The sequence below is a fragment of the Hyaena hyaena genome, unplaced genomic scaffold, assembly GCF_003009895.1.
Source record: "Hyaena hyaena isolate Hyena2069 unplaced genomic scaffold, ASM300989v1 scaffold_35, whole genome shotgun sequence".
In the NCBI taxonomy this organism is placed as follows: Eukaryota; Metazoa; Chordata; class Mammalia; order Carnivora; family Hyaenidae; genus Hyaena; species Hyaena hyaena.
This window is the reverse complement of record NW_024080667.1, coordinates 3,908,751-3,927,066: the sequence shown is the minus strand read 5'-3', so window position 1 is coordinate 3,927,066 and position 18,316 is coordinate 3,908,751. Positions and strand designations below refer to the sequence as shown.

General features: G+C 54.7%; 1 protein-coding gene across 1 annotated transcript; it reads right to left on the bottom strand.

Moving 5' to 3' along the window:
• Positions 1–9,783: 9,783 nt before the first annotated feature.
• Positions 9,784–14,792, bottom strand: KLHDC7A (kelch domain containing 7A). Its single transcript, XM_039228954.1, has 2 exons — positions 14,167–14,792; positions 9,784–14,085 (listed from the first exon to the last, which is right to left on the bottom strand). The coding sequence occupies exons 1-2, from the start codon at positions 14,790–14,792 to the stop codon at positions 12,327–12,329; spliced, it is 2,385 nt and encodes a 794-aa protein (XP_039084885.1). The 3' UTR covers positions 9,784–12,326.
• Between the last annotated feature and the right edge of the window lie 3,524 nt (positions 14,793–18,316).

Sequence of the window (18,316 nt, the reverse complement as noted above, 5' to 3'; positions counted from 1 at the left end):
AAGCTGGAATAACTTAGGCAACCAAAGAAACACTGGAGTATTGGGCCATTAACCCAAAGTACAGAGTAAATGTCTCTGAGTTTCTACTGATATCAAGAGATAGTTTTTCTGGATAATTCTTCAGGTAAATGGGGAAAGAAAAGCCAAATCCATACAGAAGAATTCCAAATAATTTATGGAGCTACTTCGCCATCAGGGAGGCAGACCATGGCTTCTCATCCCTCAGGTGCGGGCAGCCCATGGCGACCCCTTCTAAAGGGTAGACCACGAGGAGGGGGAAGAGAGGGTAACATTACAGCAGAGAGCCTGACAAACGCTACCTCAGCTGGATGATCAAGGTCAAAGTCAACAGTGCTAAGTCATGTCCCCTTGATACCATGTCATGAGTGGAGCACTCACCTCTGTGGTCTTTCTCCTAGAATCCCAGCTGAGTAATTTATAACCCACAAGAAACACATTAGCCAAAATCAAGCTGAAGGACAGTCTACAAAGCACCTGACCAGGACTCCTTGATGTCAAGGTCATCAAAAACCAGGAGGGTCTAGGAAACTGGCACTGCCAAGGGAGATATGGTCTCTGAAAGTAATGTGGTATCTTGGGTGGAATCCTGAAATGGAAAAAAGAACGTCAGGTAAAAATTTAGGAAACCTGAATAAAATATGGACTTTAGTTAAAGATAATGTGTCTGTGTTGGTTCCTTAGTTGTGACGGATGTACCATGCCAACAGAAGATGTTACCAATAGGGACACTGGGAGTGTGGTCTACGGGGACTCTATCATCTTGGCAACCCTACTGTGCATCTAAAAGTCTTAGGAAAGAACAGGTTTATTAGCAAACAAAACAAAACAAAATCCTGAGGGCTTCTCACTGGGCTGAGAATAAAATTCAAGCCTCTTCTGGAAGAAATTGACATTGCCCTGTCCAACCCGGCTGGTCCCCACCTCCAACCACCTTTCTGGCCATTTCAGCTCTCTCCTGGGCAAGGACACAGGGCCTTTGCTCCTGCACCCTCTCTTTCCAGAATGTTCCTCCCCTTGTGAGCGTGCTCTCTCTCTGTCCCTCCCTCTCTCCCTCTCTCTCCTTCTCTCCTCCCAACAGCCAAGTCCTTATCATCTTTTCTATCACGGCTTAAAAGTCACATCCTCTAAGAAACCACCTTGAGGACTATGCCCCCCCCCCATCTCTCTCCATCACTACATTTATTTCCTGCCCTGAGCTTATGCCAATCTGCTATTATCTTATGTAGCTGTTCACCTGGGTACTTACTCCCAGCTTCCCCAGGAAAATGTGCCCACCTGGTCACAGCCGCAACCCTAGCACCTTGCAGGGAGTTGAGTTTAATAAACACCTGATGAGTGAAGGGCAGAACTCAACGTCCGTCACACTGGCCTCCTTGTCACTCCTTGCCCTGACCTCCCTGCATCCTGGAAAGGAGACTTTCCTTTCGGTTCCACCAGCCCTGGCCTCCCAACCTTCCATTCTCCTTCTCATCCCCTGTGTACCTGCGGTTTCAGGCCCCTTTAATAGAGCCCCTGCCCTGGGGGTTTCACACCCTGTAGCCGTCACCACTGTGCAATTACAGTGACTCAGTTCTGCATTACTGTAAGTGCCCATAATTGCATAATTAGAACCCATAATGTAACACGATCATTAACGTGTTTTATACGTTGGCCTTTTCCAAACTATATTTTTGTCAACGCACCCCAAGTAATTAGTTTCGCATGAGGATGGAGGAAGTTTGTAGAGAACAGAGAGGACATTCTCCCCTAGTCTTTCCCCACGGTAATGAGGAATAGAATGTTGGTTTTTGAGAAAGATGCTATTGATTTGTTAGCTCCAAAGCATCCGATGAGCTGGGCTCTGTGTCGGTTGCTGCATTTTCTAGAATGAATGAAAACCAGTGTGTCTTTGTGCGAAAGGCATCTTTCCCGATGATCTGTGCTGATGGAGCAGAGAACTTCCTTATCCTTGTAAAGGGTGGTTTCCAAAGTTCAAGGCCACCTTTACTTATCAGGAGCTGGGGGGCGGGGGGGAGGGGAATGAGGAGTTAGTGTTTAGTGGGTATGGAGTTTCAGGTCGGGAGAGTGAGCAAGTTTGGGAGATGGTCAGCAGGAAGTGATGTTTGCAACAATATGAATGTACTTCCTGCCTCTCAACGGAATGCTTAAAAACGGTTAAAATGGCAACTTTTATGTTGTGTACACTTGGGGCAACAAAAAGAAACCCACTGATATATTTTACTCAAAAATAGTCACAAATTCCAATAGGAAAAAAAATCGGTTACACAACAAGTACAGAGTAAGATCTTTTTTTTTTTTTAATTTTAAAATTATGGATAATAAACAAGAGGCTGGAAATGAAAAAGTCAAAATTATAATTGATTATTTCTGAGTGGGAATGATTTCTACTGTCTTCTCCGGGGCTTCTCTGTATTTTTCCAGTTGTATGTTCTACAATAAATGTTTGTATATCTTTTGCAATCAGATGAACCATGAGCACACAGCATGGTAAACCTACTTAATGCCACTGGGCTGTGCACTTTAAAGTGGCTATGAGAGGGGCGCCTGGTTGGCTACATCAATTAAGTGTCCCGACTAGGCTCAGGTTATGATCTCGCCATTTGTGAGTTCAAGCCCCGCATTGGGCTCTGGGCTGACAGCTCACAGCCCAGAGCCTGTTTCGGATTCTGTGTCTCCCTCTCTCTCTCTGCCCCTCCCTTGCTCACACGCTGTGTCTCTCTCTCTAAAAAAACAAACAAAAACCAAACACACACACATTCAAAGCGGCTATGATAGCCAGTTTTGTATTGTGCACATTTTAACACATAACAATGTGTTTGAAAAAAACAAAATAAACATTTTAAGGGGTGCTTGGAGTGGTTCAGTCAATTGAGCACAGGACTTCAGCTCAGGTCGTGATCTCAAGGTTCATGAGTTTGAGCCCTGCGTTGGGCTCTTTGCTGCCAGTGCGGATCCTCTGTCCCCTTCTCTCTGCCCCTCCCAATCTCTCTCTCTGTTTTTCTCTCTCAAATGAAATAAACAATTACAAAATGAGTTTAAAAAGGCAAGGACAGGGGTACCTGGGTGGCTCTGTCGGTTAAGCATGTGACTCTTGATTTCATCTCTGGTAATGATCTCAGGGTTGGGTTCGTGAGTTTGAGCCCCACTTCCGGCTCTGATAGTGCAGAGACAGCTTGGAATTCTGTCTCCTTCTCTCTCTGCCCTTCCCCTGCTTGCTCTTTGTATCTTTCTCAAAAATAAATAAAAATAAAACTTATTTTAAAAAAGGCAAGGACAGCTTGTTCTAAAGACATTACCTTCCTTGGGTTTCTTGTGGTTGATGCTGCCCTAATTTGCCATCACCCCCCGCCCCCAGCCCTGCCCCACTGTGTAGTCCAGGGGAGAGAGACCAGGCTTGGGAGGTCTGATCCACCTGCTATAGGCACCTGTTTTGTTTTGTTTTTTTAATATTTTTATTTTATTTCTAGGAGAGAGAGAGAGAGACACCATGAGCAGGGGAGTGTCAGAGAGAGAGGGAGATACAGACTCTGAAATAGGCTCCAGGCTCTGAGCTGGCAGTGAGCACAGAGCCCAACGCGGGGCTCGAACCCACGAACCGTGAGATCATGACCTAAGTGAAAGTCGGACGCTTAACCGACTAAGCCACCCAGGTGCCCCTATAGGCACCTGTTTAAATGTTTCCAGGTACAATCCAAGATCTTGGCTCCTTCAGATCAGATGAGAAACATTCTGTAACAGGAAGCATTTTTTTTTTCCTTTTTAAAGAGTTCACTCAGAATTTATTATGATTCAAATTGAGGCCAAGTGAAAACTCACCCTCATATTTTCTACAAAGCAAAGATTGTTGACGGCGATAGCATAAACATGATTGCAGGAAAAACAATCACAAATCTTCAGAGGATAAACTGTTTTCAGGAACACCAAGACGCCACATCGCTTTGGCACTCATTACAAATAAAGATGCGTTATGTGTGTGTGATGGTTTTCACCTTCTAAAGTGTTTTCAGGGGGTTTTATTTATCGTACCAAAGGGCAAATCATTTGAATGCTGCCTGGAACTACGCAGAAGGGGGGAGGTTGTTGGTGCTGGGGCAGGGCCGTCCCTGGCCTGAAGTCCTAAAGAAGGTAAGAGGGGGTGGGTTTGAGGGGGAGAGGGTATGTCTCCTCTAGAGTCTTTCTCTCTCTCTCTCTCTCTCTCAGGAAGGAGGGGCAGGAGGGAGGGCGGGCAGGGAGGATTGGAGTGACTTTGTTAAAGCGACATCATCAAGGGAGCCAGTGTAGAGCAGGTCGCTCTTATCCACCCGGAGAGGAGAGAGCGGGGGTATTTATACACCAGCTCCTGGCAGCTGGGCTCCTCCAGGGGGCGATACCTCCCCAAGCAGTGCCAGCTGACCTCGAGCGCAGGCACCAGAGGGCTCCTGGGCAGCCTGCAGGTGCTGACATTTGCCAAAGAGCGGGTGTGCTCAGCACTATTAGGACTGAGGGACTCTCTGTGGCCCGATATTGTGTTGGGGGGGGGCTTTCAGGAAACGGCAGAAGGTATAAAACAGTCCTCCTTGCAGACAGGAGAGCAACCCAGCCGGGCAGTCCCAAGCACCCCATCGCGGTGCCTGATGGGGCATCTTGAGTAAGCACAGAGCACAGCTGTAGCTTCCTCTGACCATGCCGTGTGGCTGCTCTGTGCCGGCACTGATGAGCTCCCGGGGGCCAGCAGAGCTGCAGGTAGAGGAGGGCGATGCGGGGGAGGTGCATGCGCTGGCGGGTGGTGCCCCGATGGGGGAGTGGGAGTTTAGGGGGTGGGAGGCCCATACCAGCTTCCAAGACCTTGAAGGATGAGTGATGACATCACCGCTGCGAGATCTCTCTGAGCCTCCCTTCCTTCATCTGTGAAATGGGATGATGAAAGATTTGAAATCTCTGGATAAACGCAGTGAATGCAAGTATGGAATAAGGCAACGAGAAGGGTCCTGGCTCTTGGCAAGAGGCTTCAGGATTTTAGATTTCCAGCCCTCACCCCCAGGGACCGAACTCATGAGGATGTTCTAGGGAGTCCACAGGATTATCAGCAGGGGGTTAGACCCCTGGAGACGGAGAGGGGGTCCCAGCAGCCTGAAAGCAGGTAGTTTCATGGCGGGGTCCTTGCCACTCTTATTCTTTCTTTGGGCAAGTGTCACTAACAAGGCGGGCGAAGCCCCTGGTGGCCATGTTCCGGTCGGGGGAGTGTTAGGTGAGGGCAGGAAGCAAAGCTCTTCCTTGTTTGGAGCTGACTCATCTCCTGGCGTTCATGAGCTCAACCCCATATTGGCTGTGCAACTGTGGGCAGGTTACTTCAACTCTCTGTGCCTCAGTTTCTTCCTCTGTGCGAAGGTAAAGTATCGAACACACAGGGTTGTCTTTAGAATTAAAGAATTACTGGCAGTCAGATGCATAGAGCAGGCCCTGGGCCTCAGGAGCTGGTCTGATTGTTCAAGGAGCCGTCCCCCTATGGACCTTGGGTCCTGGGTCCTTGGTGGCAACCTAGCCCTCCTGGGAATGGCGGGGGGCTGAGCACCACGCCCCCTGGCCAGGCGCCCAGGAGGAACTCAGTGCCCTGGTTTTGGCTAGAACAGAGCGCAACTGTGTGGCTGGAGGATGGGTACAGGGCTTGGAGTCGGGCAGGCCTGGGGTGGCGTCCCTGCGTCTCCACCATGCTGCTGCACGATCCTGGGAAAGTTACTTTACTTTCTCAAATCCTAGCTTCCTTGAAGCACAACATGGTGGTGGTTGTGTCTGCAGCCCAGGGCTGATGCGTCACTCACCTCGTGCTGAGTTGCAAATCCTGAAATACAGTGGCTTAAAACCCCAACTCTCTATTTCACTCGTGACTCCATGGATTGGCACTTTGAGCTGGGCCCGGGCAGCGGGTCTGCCGGTCTTGCTGGGGCTCAGGCAGGCATCTGGGGTCAGCTAGGGGCATGTGCTGGACTTGCTAACTGAGGGCACTGGTAACTAGGCCACACTGGTAATCATCGTCCTGCTGATTAACCTGGGCTTGCTCATGTGGGGACTGTCTCAGGGCTTCGACGAGGGCCGCAAGAGAGCAAACCCAAAGCCCAGGCTATTCGGAGGGAGTCCCACGGCCAGATTTCAGGGGTGCAGGAGTTGACAGATGGGGACAGCTTAACCAGTTTTACCATCTAGCAGGTTGTTTTGAGTATAAACAAGATCCTACAGGTGCAGTGCCTATTAGCATTGCGGATGCTCAAGAGATGTGTTGAGAAAGACTAGAGTTCTCTCTTCTGTTTTGTTCGTTTTGTTTTAAGTAAGTTCTACACCCAACGTGAGGCTTGAACTCACGACCCCACGATCAACAGCTGCATGCTCTACTGACCAAGCCAGCCAGGCGCCCCATATTTCTCCTAGGTTTTTTTTTTTTGGAGATTTTTAATTTTTTGTGAACTGCCTTGTCTGTTTCCTCCCCTACATCATGAGGATGGTCGCTTTCAGGCGGTGCTGTCCCCACGCGGGGTTACAGAGCCTGGCGTGGGGACACGGGTATTATTCTCCATGTAAGATCCATGCCTCCACCTCCTCCCCACACACCCAAAGGAAACCCAGACTCCACCAGCCACTGTTTATGTTTGTTTTATTTTGACACACATCCCACTTTCCAAAGAGCTGTTCCAGAGACTGCCCTCCAGCTGCCTGCTCTGAGCCTCCCTCCTAATCTCCCGTCCCCGGCGGGTGTCCCCTCCCTTCTCTTCCATCCCCTGCCTCTGCGGAGCCTCACATCTATGCCTCATCTGCCTTGGAGGCTCCTTCCGGCTGAGGCCAGAGCTTCAGGGGACTGCAGGGCGGCCTTGGGGCCACGAGGCTCTTCCTGGTGAGGAAGACAAAGGCGGGAAGTGAGCGGCACCTGTCAACTCTAAATATCTGCAGGCCAGACACAGTGCACAGTGGTCCAGTGGCTCCGAGGGACTCTCCCCCCAATCTGTCAAAGAGAGGAGCCCCCTCTCCATTGCACCTTCTTATTTATTTATTTATTTATTTATTTATTTATTTCTGAGAGTGAGAGAGAGAGAGAGAGTGTGTGTGAGCAGGGGAGGGGCAGAGAGAGAGGGAGTCACAGAATTAGAAGCAGGCTCCAGGCTCTGAGCTGGATGTCAGCACGAGCCCGACGCAGGGCTTGAACCCACAAACTGTGAGATCATGAGCTGAGCCGAAGTCGGACGATTAACCGACTGAGCCACCCAGGTGCCCCCGCCATTGCACCTTCTTGAGGTTTCCAGGGAGCTCTGAGCACCTTCTGAAACCCTTCTGCGCCATCCGCTGCACTGGGAAAACGCTTAATGCTTTGAGTCGGGGGAAACTCAAATCAGCAAGTCACCTACCGTGGAGGAGAGCACAGGCTCAGATTCTCAGGACCTGGAGGGTGCAGAATAGGAGTAACTGGAGCACCCCCCCCCCCCCCCCCCCCCCCCCCCTGTCAAACCAGACTGGGCTCCTGCAGCTTCAATGTCGAACAACCTTCCTCTGAGGCCAGGGTGCTCAAAGGGGAGTGGGTCTCCTCGCCCCTGCAGAAGCTGATGGTACTTCCGAGACCTACTCTGGAGCCGTCCCTGGGCCCGGTGCTTTACATACGTTCTCTCGCTAGTTCGTACGACCTCGTCTTGAGGCTGGCAGTGGCAAACCCATTTTACAGACACAGCCATGGAGGATCCGAGAGTTTAAGCCTAATGTCTTTGAGTTGAAAGTTTCAGGACAGAGCCTGTGGGGTCGGTGTGAGCAGGGGAGGGGTTGGAGGAAGCCCAGGGAATGGCTGATGCCAAGTCCTTGGCCCCCACCGGTGCTCCATGAGAGGGGAGTGGAAAGAGCATGGTGCAGAGAGTGAGTGTAATGAGCAGGCCAGGTTCAAGTGTGCTTTGAAGGAAACTGAGGGTCTTTGAACTTTGCCATGAGGGTGAGGTTCCTTCAACTCTGTAAGCCTCAGTCTCCTTCCCTGTAAAATGGAGTTGTTGTCAGGATGAAGGAAGTGATGTGTAGAAAGCATCTAGTCCAGTGTTTTGTACATGCAGAGCAGGGGCTCTGTAAATATGACCCCTACCTTACATCTCGGCTCCAGGAACACCATAAGGACTGTCCCTCCAGACAGTTCCCGGTGGCCTGGGCATTTCCAAGGGCAGCCCTGGGGCCCTACAGTCCGAGCCTGGACCCCAGCCCTAGGCAAATGCTGTGGCCTCACTTCAGCAACCACGTCCTCCAGACAAGCTCTAGACTGAGCTCCTCCTGTAAATATTGATGGAGGCCCCAGACAGAGAGGAACGAGAAAACAAAGGACCGTTTATTTATGATGGAAAAAGAAACCGACAGGGGGGAAACGAAAACCTACAGGCCCAACAGGAGGGGGGACTGCTTAAAGAAAGCGCGATACAGCCCCTCCGTGGGGCACCACACAGCCACCGAGATGGTGTTTACCGAGGGTTTGTAGCAACGCGGGAAATGCGTATTCTAAAATGCTAAGCGAAAAAAAACAAAAACAAAAACAAAAAACAGTACATTCAGCAGAATCACACGTAGGCAAAACTCAAGCCAGACAGAAACTCTGCTCAGAAGAGACAGGACAGAGGGCCGCGAGGAGGAGGTTGTCTCTGGCTGTTGAAACCGAAGAGATGTTTTTCGTGCTTTTTCTATTTTCCAAGTTCCTTTCCTATAATGCCGTGGTTGGCCTAACGAGGAAAGTGACCCAGACTCAAAGGGGTTGTTTTCTGTTATGTTTTCAAGAAGAAACTTCATGGGACAGCAGGGCTGATGAATCAGGGAGTAGCCAAGTAACGCACGGGCCCCTGCGAGGCTGAGGGCCAGAGGTCGACAGACAAGGCTGTTAAAGAAGGTCAAGTGGAAATCCTAGACTCTGACCCCACGGAGTATCACAGGCAGGCTGATGCGCAGCCGCGCACTCAGGGTGTCACTGTGTGAACTCCGCTTCCCTCCTGGGAATAGAGCTAACCCCGTGCAAGGAGCCTCTTTCTTTAACCTTGGCTGCAAGGGGGTTCTCTCCGGCTTGTGAATGGCTACCGCCCAACAGCTGGGCTCCTGCCGTCTTCACGCTCCAGGGTGGAGCTCCCTGGGGACGGTCCTGCCCTCCCTGGCCGGGCGATGAAGCTCCCCCAGTCCCGTAGCAGGGCCAGCCTTCCCGTGCCATGACCCAGCCCTGGTCTGTGCACTTCTCGGATTTCCATCCAGGGCTCTGCACTTTGTCCCCTAATCAGGGAGGTCTGACCACACTGTTCTACTTCCCGGCCTTCTCTGTCTTCCCAGCACATAATGGACCCCTCAGGAAGTTGCGCTTTCTAGTCATTTGTTTGTGCATTTTTTTTTTCAATTTTTTAAAAAAAATGTTAAGTTTACCTATTTTGAGGAAGAGAGTGAGAGAGCAGGGGAGGGGCGGAGAAAGAGGGAGAGAGAGAGAACCCTAAGCAGGCTCTGCACTGTCAGTGCAGAGCCCGATGCAGGGCTCAAACCCATGCACCTGAGATCATGACCTGAGCCGAAACCAAGAGCCGGATGCTTAACTGACTGAGCCACCTGGGTGCCCCTATGCATTTATTTTTTTTAATTGTTTTTTTTAATGTTTTATTTATTTCTAGGAGAGATAGAGAGACAGTGTGAGCAGGGGAGGGTCAGAGAGAGAGGGAGTCACAGACTCTGAAACAGGCTCCAGGCTCTGAGCTGGCAGTCAGCACAGAGCCCGACACGGGGCTCAAACCCACGAACCGCGAGATCATGACCTAAGTGAAAGTCGGACGCTTAACTGACTAAGCCACCCAGGCCCCTATGCATTTATTTTTTAAAATTGCCCGTTTTCCTCCACCAGAAAGTGAGCTCTGTAAGGGCAGGGCTCTGCTGCATTCCCAGCATGGTGCTCAGAGCAGTGCCCAGCCTAAACGGTCGTCAGTGTCATGAGTCATGACTCAGAATCCTGAGTGTCATGGCCCCACGTGGAGTCTGTGGGCTCCCTGAACTACCTTGCCCTACCATGAAGGCCCTGACCACTCGCTTCCCTTCCCTAAAGCCCGTTCTAGAGACCAGGCCAGCTACGAGGAACACACCAGCTCTAACCTATCAGTGATGATGGCTGAGGGCCCAGGTTGGACCAGTTCTGAGGCTCAACAGGAAAAGATAGGCCAGTCGATTAGTGATGTCTGTGAGGGACCACAGGGAGGAAGATGGATCTCGGAGCTTCGTTCATCATGAAGACCACACCCACACCATCACTGGGTATGTAATGAACTCTTCTGCCTTGTCCCTGGATTTGACTCCCTGGTCCCAGCCAGGTGTTTGCAGCAGGGCTCTGAAAGGTTTCTGGAGGGATCCCTAGTGCCCTTTTGGCTTGGAGCCTCCCCCACAATCCCCCTGCTTGGCCTGGCCCCTCGATGGCGGCCTGCCCTTGGGGACTGGGTATGGCTTCACCTGCCCTCAGCTGCCAGAGTGGGTTCACCTCCCCAGCAAACCGCAGCTTGACATCCTGACACTGAGTTACCACCCCTTCCGCACCAAGGGTCCCTTGGAGGCTCATGCTTGAGCACTGCCTCGGGGGTGGGGTAGGGTCACCAGGCTCCAGCCATAGCCCCAACTCACCGTCCTCTCCCCACCTCCGATTTAGGAATAAACACCAGGCAGCCTCGCCCTCCAGGCCCTAGAATGGGGGTGATGGCTTCGAGGGGTCCAATAAAGTTCTCGTCTCCATGCCAACCTCGCTGTTATTCCTTCATTTTCCAGGAAGGTCTCAGCTCAGCCCAGCAGCTGCTGTGAACGCGGGCTCCTGCCCAGACCCCCAAGGGGCCTTGGGGAGAACTTTCTCCAGGTGTTCTTGTTTCTCTGGCCAGAGAAGGCCATGAATGTTCCTTCCCATTTTCAAGGTAGGAACGCCGAAGTCCGAAGCGTCCTGAGCTCCCTGTTTGTCGGGCCTGCCCTGCTGCACCCCCGTCTCCACTTCTCCCCTCCAGGTGGCTTGTCACTTTAGAAGAGTCCCAGCTGCCCTGGCTCCCGGCCGGCCCAGAGAGCTTCGCCACCCCTCTGTCTGTATATGTGTCACCTTCAACCCAGGAACGGGGCTGTGGCAATAGGTCAGGCCAGTCTCTCTCTCTTCCTTTCAGGAAGAACGGGCAACTTCCTGAGGTTGGCGGGGGTGGGGGGGAGTTCTGTCCTTTACAGATTCACCCACCCTGATGTGGGAGGAGATCCCAGTGTCCACTAGATGCTCCACTAGAATTTTCTCCTTCCTCAGCTCCCTCACAGGCCTGTCCCTCCCCGGTCTGCTGTCTGACCAGGCACACCAGGTGATCACATGGCACAGGGAGAGCAAATGATGCCATCGTCTCTCCCCAGCCCTGGCGGGGTGCCTGGGAGTGGCTGCCCTCACTCCCCTCCCACTGCTCCGATGTCAGGGCTGTGCTGATTGGATGCAGTATGTGCAGGCTCGGGAAATGCAGGGAGGGAGGCAGTGGTCAGTCAGCAATGGGCCCAAGCAAGGGCCCAGGAGGATGGTGGCCCTCAGGTCATGTCTTCTCCTCCCACTCCTGAAACCCCATATGTGGCAGCCACTGGTGTTCTTAGCAGACCAGTACAAGATGTTTTCAAATGGCTGCTAACAGGAATTTCTTCTAGACTAGAGTTCTAGGTAAGGAGAAGTGGGTAATGGTCAATTTGCTCTGCAGAGAAGAGTCCATGGACAGCTCCAACTATAGCTGTTGAACTTCTCCAACCATCTCTCCTCTGGTGGGACCCCTGGGGGCTCCCTGGGGCTCCCGGCATAGCCAGAAACACCCTCCTTTTGTGTTCCAGGTGCTTCTGGGAACCCAGGAGGTAGGGGCTCAGTGGCTAATGTTTCAGAGGGGAGCCTGGTGGCTTATAGAGGGCTGGCCCACCTCCAGCAGGGTGGGCTTGAAGAGTTATATTGGGGGTCAGCTGGCACCTGAACTGTGGTTGCAGGAAGGCTGTGCCCCTGGACTTTGGTGGGGTCCTGATACCCCTTCCCCCAAGAAGTCAGAGTTGAAGCAAGATGGTGCCCATCCCCGCACACAGTGCTGCCCTCAGCGACACTGGTCCCTGGTTCTATTTTCACACTGCTCTTCCGCACCCCACGGGCAGCAGAGATGCATCGGAAGCCCCGGCCAGAGGAGGAGGTAGAGTTAGAATTCCCCTCTCGCTGGCCAAACTCCTGAGCTGCCTGCTCGCCCAGAAATGACCCACAGAGTGGAGGAAAGGGGGGGGGAGGGTGCTTTTCGCTTCCCAGTTGTGCAGGAGAAGTCCAGTGGCCGGGGTAGCTAGACACTGGTCTGAGGCACATCGGGGACAGGCAGGGTCAGGACGGTGGGCAGGAGGGTGCCCTGCGGGGAGGGGAAGCTCCGCGGCTCCTTGGGCACAAACCTGGGTGAGATGTGGTCAGCCAGGAAGCAGAGCGAGCGGCGGCGCCCCACGCAATAGACGAGGTCGCCCACCACGGCGCACTGGAAGGCGTCTGGGTAGGGAGTCCGGTACGTGGCGCACTCGTACCAGAGGCGGGTGCTGGCGCTGCAGCGGTACACGCTGATGCCCAGGCTGCGGTTGAGATCAAATCGATAGAGAAAGCCGTTGACAGCCACCATCTCGGCTGTGCGGTCCTTGCCACCCCCCGTGGGGCCGGCCTGCCAGCGCTGCTCCCTGGCCGAGAATCGGAGCAGCAGGAAGCGCAGGGTGCCGCCCGTGACGAAGATGTCGCCGGCACACGCCGTGGCCGTGTGCGCCAGGGCGAAGGTCTCGTTGGGGAGCGGCGGTGCAAAGGTCCAGCGGTCCAGGCGGGGGTCATAGCACTCCACCGTGTTCAGACACTCGCCCCCAATGGCGTACAGGTGGCCGTCCAGGGCCACCAGCCGGCAGTGCGGCCGGGCCTGGTTCAGCGGGCACACCTCGCTCCAGATCCCGGTCAGTGGGTTGTAGCAGAAGACGCGGTTGGAGGGCTGGTGCCCAGACCCCCGGCAACCGGACACCACGAAGAGATAGTTATAGAGACTGCAGAGGGCACAACCTTGGGACATGGCCTCGGAGGGCAGACGGGCCAGCGGGTGCCAGGCGTCCTGCTCTTCCTCATAGCAGCAGAGCCGGCCGGAGCCCTCCTGGGGGCACACGTCGGCCACCACCAGGCGCTTGCGGCCCCGCAGGCGACGGCGGAGGATCAGATCCCGCTCTGTCCCGCTCAGGCGCCCGTAGATGTCCGGGCTGCGTAGCACTTGGAGATAGTTGTCACTCATCACCTTGTAGGCTGCTTCCTTCAGCGCCTCCAGCTTCTGCTTCTTGGCCAAGGTCAGCACCTGGTAGCAGTTGCCCAGATCCAGGTTCATGTCCAGCGCTGAGCCGGTGGCCAGCGGGAGGTGAAAGAAATTGGTCCCCGCCACGAGCTCTACATGGGGCTCCCCACCGCTTTGGGCTGAACAAGACCCAAGGGAAGCCTGGGGAAGGGGGTGGCCGGGTGGGGGACCCTGGTCTGGGCAGGATGGAGCGGGAGCCCCGAAGCCATCGAGCTGGAGCTGGAGCTCCGGGTTCTCTGTGATGCGGAGGAGGCTCGGCTTCCTGCTGAAGCCTTGTGTGGAGGGCGACGGCGCAGGCTGGGAGGTCGTGGGCATTTCGGCTCCATGTTCCCGGCCTCCTGAAGGGGCCCCTGTTCCTGGGGCATCTGGCGGGGCCACGGGGAGTGGGGCCTCAGCCGGGGCAGCTGTCCTGGGGGCAAGCCTGCCCTTGGAGGTGGCCCGGGAAATGGACTCGACATAGTAATCATACACCTTGCCCTTCAGCCTGGGTCCGATCCCCTCTGCCGGTATGAAACTGTCCTCCACGCGGAGCCGGGACACAGACGAGTAGGTGTAGGAGGCGCTGGAGGCTCCCTCCCACTGATGCAGGGTGAGGCCCATGTCCGCGGCGGCCTGGAGGGCCCCGGCCTCTCCCCTGTGGACCCCCGTCACGCGAGTGAAGACCGAACTCCTGCTCATGTCACTCATGCCTTCCTTGGGGGCCATGAGGCTCGTAGGGGAGCACTCCTGCCCCATGAGGCTCGCAGGGGAGCACTCCTGCCCCATGAGGCTTGCAGGGGAGCACTCCTGCCCCATGAGGCTCGTAGGGGAGCACTCCTGCTCCCGGAGCCCCTGTGGCCCCTGGGGTCCATCGTCCCGCCATGGGGCAGGCTCAGCACCCGCACCACTCCCCTCTGCCACAGCGAGGCCAGGTGGGGAACTGTGGGGCTCGCTGCCCGGAGTGGGGTGGGGGGGCGGCTCGGGCTTACCACCAACAGCTGTTCCGGCTTCCTGGCCACTGCGGCGAGGAGGGGGCAGCTCAGAGACCGGGCCCTGCCCACCCCCTTCAGCACCAGCGCCCTTCTTCTCAGGCTCCCAAGCCTCTTGGGCTTCTGAGTCTTCGGGAGAGGGTCCTGTTGCCAGGACTCGGGAGCCCCCTTGAGTCTCCCAGCCACAGCCCAGCAGTGCTCCGGCCCCCTGGCTTCCCCTCCGGCGTCTCGGAGCCCGGTGTGGTGCCCGGGGAACAGGCCCCTGGACCGCCGGCTGCCTGGAGCCCTGGGTTTCCTCCTCCTCGGCTTTGGCCTTGGCGTTCCTGCCCCCCAGTGGGGCCTGGGCAGGCCTCAACCTGTACAGCCTGTAGGCTGCGGTCACCAGGAGCAGGACAGCGGCGGACAGCCCCAGCTTGCCTGTCAGCTGCATGTCCAGATGCCCGTCCTGGGACTCTGCCCCTCCTCTTCCGGGGAACATGCTTCCCAAGCTGACCCAGGGCTGAAGAATGTCAAGAATCCGATTAATGATTGCCCAATAGGGCCCGGTTTCTGGTTCCTGCGGAGCGGAGCTGACCCAGAGGGGGGTCCGGCTGGCTCGGGACAGCCAGCGGGCGGCCACTGGAGGAGTCGGAGCTAGGTGACCTTGAGCTGGCAGAGGGTGGCCCTGGGGCTCAGGGCTGGCGGATCTTGGCACTGGCCTCCTAGGATCCTTCGGCGCTGTGGCGCTGTCCGTGGGGGCGGGGGTTGTGCCCCGGGGGCTGAGCTTGTGATCGGCCACCGGGAGCCAGCAGCAGCTGGAAGATGTTAGGAAAGTCCAGCAGGTACACAAAGAGGCAGGAAGCTCTTGACCAAGCCGTCACCTGATGCCAGGAAACGCACGGGGTTGTTTATTATACGGATGTGTGTTTTATTTTCTCTTTTGCAAATGCTACGGGTGTTGGGTGTGGTGGGTTGTGACCACACTGCAGGTGTGGCACGAGATTGTCCCTGTTGGTTTCCTTTCTCTCGAGGTCTGCTTGTCCCCGCGGTGAGGTCCACAGTTAGCAGCGGAGAAGGCTGAGCCAGGGACTGCCGCCAAGCCACCTGATCTGGCTCTGAATGCCTCCCTCTGCCTGCCTTCTGGGCCCTCCTGAGAGCAGATGGAGAAAGCACAGGGCGTTAGTGTCCAGATCCACCTAGAACTGGGGCTCATCCTTGCGCTTGAAAACAGGTGAGGGGCCAAGGGAGGCTCACCCACCCCCAACTCACCAGTGCTGTGGGTCCCAGATCCGGACTACCTAGCTCTGCCCCTTGCCAGCTGTGTGCCCTTAGGCAAGTGACTTCACCTCTCTGTGCCTGTTGCTTCATCTAAAAATGGGGGGAACAGCACACATACCTCGTAAGGTTGGGGCGAGTGTGTGTAGAGCCCATAGCGCTGAGCTCTGTCTTGTGAAAAGCTCAGTAAATATCAGCCATTCTTCCTCCTCCCTCATCTCCCCGCCCTCAGGCTCACCATCACTCGGGTTAATCATCATGAGCAGGGACCTGAAGCCCAGCTCTAATTCTGCCCCTCCCTGGACCGGGGTCCTCTCAAGGCACCCAGAGGTCAGGGCGGGGGTCTCAAACTCGTGCCGCCTATGGATCCAGTGGGTAAAGTGGGTGATATTCCCAGAGGCGGGGCCAGCACTGCCTGATCCCCCTGGTTTCAGAGACTCGTAGAGTCTAGTAGGACTGAGACCACTCTCCGTGTCTAAATGTTGGTATCCAATTAAAACATGATAAAAGGGGCGCCTGGGTGGCTCGGTCCATTAAACGTCCGACTCTCAGTTTCGGCTCAGGTCATGAGCTCACAGTTTTGTGAGTCCAGGCTCTGTGCTGACAGTGAGGAGCCTGCTTGTGATTCTCTCTCTCTCCATCGCTCTCTGCTGCTGCCCCACTTGTGCTGTCTCAGTTTCTCTCAAAATAAATAAATAAACTTAAAAAATAATAAAAATGAGAAAAATTTCAAAATGAGAAAAAAAAAAAAAACCACTCTGTGGGCCAAAGGAAACACATGTCTGGAAGGAGTTAGGTCCCAAAGCTTTAACTTGCAGAGAAACTCCTGACTGTCCACGCTGGTGTTCAGGGCCGCCATGTCCAGCCTCAGTTTACCCTTCAAGCTCATTTGTCCACTGCGTCGAGCACCAGGCTCTGGGCTGGGGCTCAGGCCGAACTCCCTTATTCTCACTGGTCCTCATCCCTCCAGCCCTTCAGAGCCGGGTCCGAGGCTGTGCCTTTCTCCAGGGTCGTCTTTCCTTTCTTTAGGTCTCTTGTTCTTCTGCGTGTCTCCTTCAGCCTTTATCACAAAGGTCAAAGGCCGCGGATCAACGTGCACCCCGTTCTGCTGGCCCATAAGGGGCCGGGCACAGTTGGAAACACCTGTCGGTGTGGGCCGAGCCTTCCCACGGTTAGAATGGGGGTGGGCATCTGGAAAAATCTTATCGGATGCCCACCCCGCTTGGGAGACAGGCACCGGTCACCCCCATTTTGTGGCAGCTCCAAGATCATGTCAATTGGCTTGTAAGTGGGGACTTGTTTCCAGAGTCCAGGGTTTTACACACCTGAGTTCACCCACCAGGTGCGGTTCCCTGGAAGTCAGGCCTCCACAGGCTGTTCTGCCGGTGACCGGCAGTGGGGTCCCCACTTTCTCTCTCCCTCACGGTCAAAATCCTGATTTTTCTGGGATTTTCTGGGATGCCCTGGTGGCTCAGTCAGTTGAGTGTCCAACTTCGGCTCAGGTCATGATCTTGGAGTTCGTGAGTTTGAGCCCTGCATTGGGCTCTGTGCTTACGGCTCTGACCTTGGACCCTGCTTCAGATTGTGTATCTTCCTCCCTCTCTGCCCCTCCCCTGCTCACACTCTGTCTCTCTTTCTCTCTCTCGCAAAAATAAATTAGCATCAAAAAATTTTATAAATGCACATTTCCGAGCTCTACTCCCCTGACTTTCTGATTTGGCAGGTTTGGGGGATCTCCCAGGACTTCCCCATTTTTGACAAACATCTCAGGAGGCTTCCGTGGGGCTAGGAGTGGAAAGTAAGTCAGCTCTGCCGTTGACTGCAGAGGATTCTTGTTCACGTAGTGGCTTGTTTCATTGGGGCGCCTAACGGATAATGGGGACCGAGGCCCTGGGTGCTCTGCATGAGCAAGACTATTTCACCCCCCAGGAATCTGGGCGGGAAGGTGCGATCATCACCCTCATTCTACAGGTGAGGGAACAGCCTCACAGGGATGTGCCCGGGTCACGTAGATCACGAGCGGCAGAGTCTCGATTTATAACTGAGTCCTTCTAGCTGCACGGCTCATTCATCTCCCGCCGGGAAGGGAAGGACCAGGTATAAAGGGTAATAAAAGTGATTTGTCTGGTAGCGAACCTAGGACTTTGGGTGTTCCCTGCTGGCCAAGCTACCCTTCCAGTAGTAGGGGTGGCTTTGGGGCTCTCATACCGCTGGAGAAAGGAACATTTATGGCTGGCCTGCCCCCTTTGATGACAATGCAGTGACCTGGCATTGTCCTTTCTGATGCCACCGAGTGGCAGGTGTCAGCCCCTTTGGTGTGCTGCCTCCCACCCAGGAGAGTCCCCACCGTAGGACGCACTCTCTCTGTGGCTTCAGCTTAATCCCTTCGAGTCGGACAACCACTCTCTCCCTTTGGAAACTTGCTCCTGGGCACTGGCTGTGGCCGAACCAGTCCCCGGGGTGGCAGGGGATGGTTGGGGGTCGCTGGGAGCAGAAGACACCATCCCCGACCCTGGGAAGACTTATACCCTGGCCTGTGAGATGGAGCGTGTACCCGAGATATGATCAGTCACAACGTATCATGGAGGAAAATTAATGAGGTGACTCATTTGTAACCAAGTACAATGGGCTGGGGGACAGCCGGGGACGCCAGAACCAGGGCATCAGAATAGAGGTCAAAAGATATTCCAGAAAGAGGTGTCTGGCATTGCGTATTGATAAAGGTGGGAGGGGGGTGTAGACTGATTG

Excerpts from the sequence above, each read along its gene's own strand:
- KLHDC7A (XM_039228954.1), bottom strand. The coding sequence starts at position 14,792 with ATGTTCCCCGGAAGAGGAGGGGCAGAGTCCCAGGACGGGCATCTGGAC. Across the intron at positions 14,086-14,166 it reads GGGCCACAGGGGCTCCGGGA|CCTCATGGGGCAGGAGTGCT; the intron begins GCAGGAGTGCTC and ends CTCCCCTGCGAG.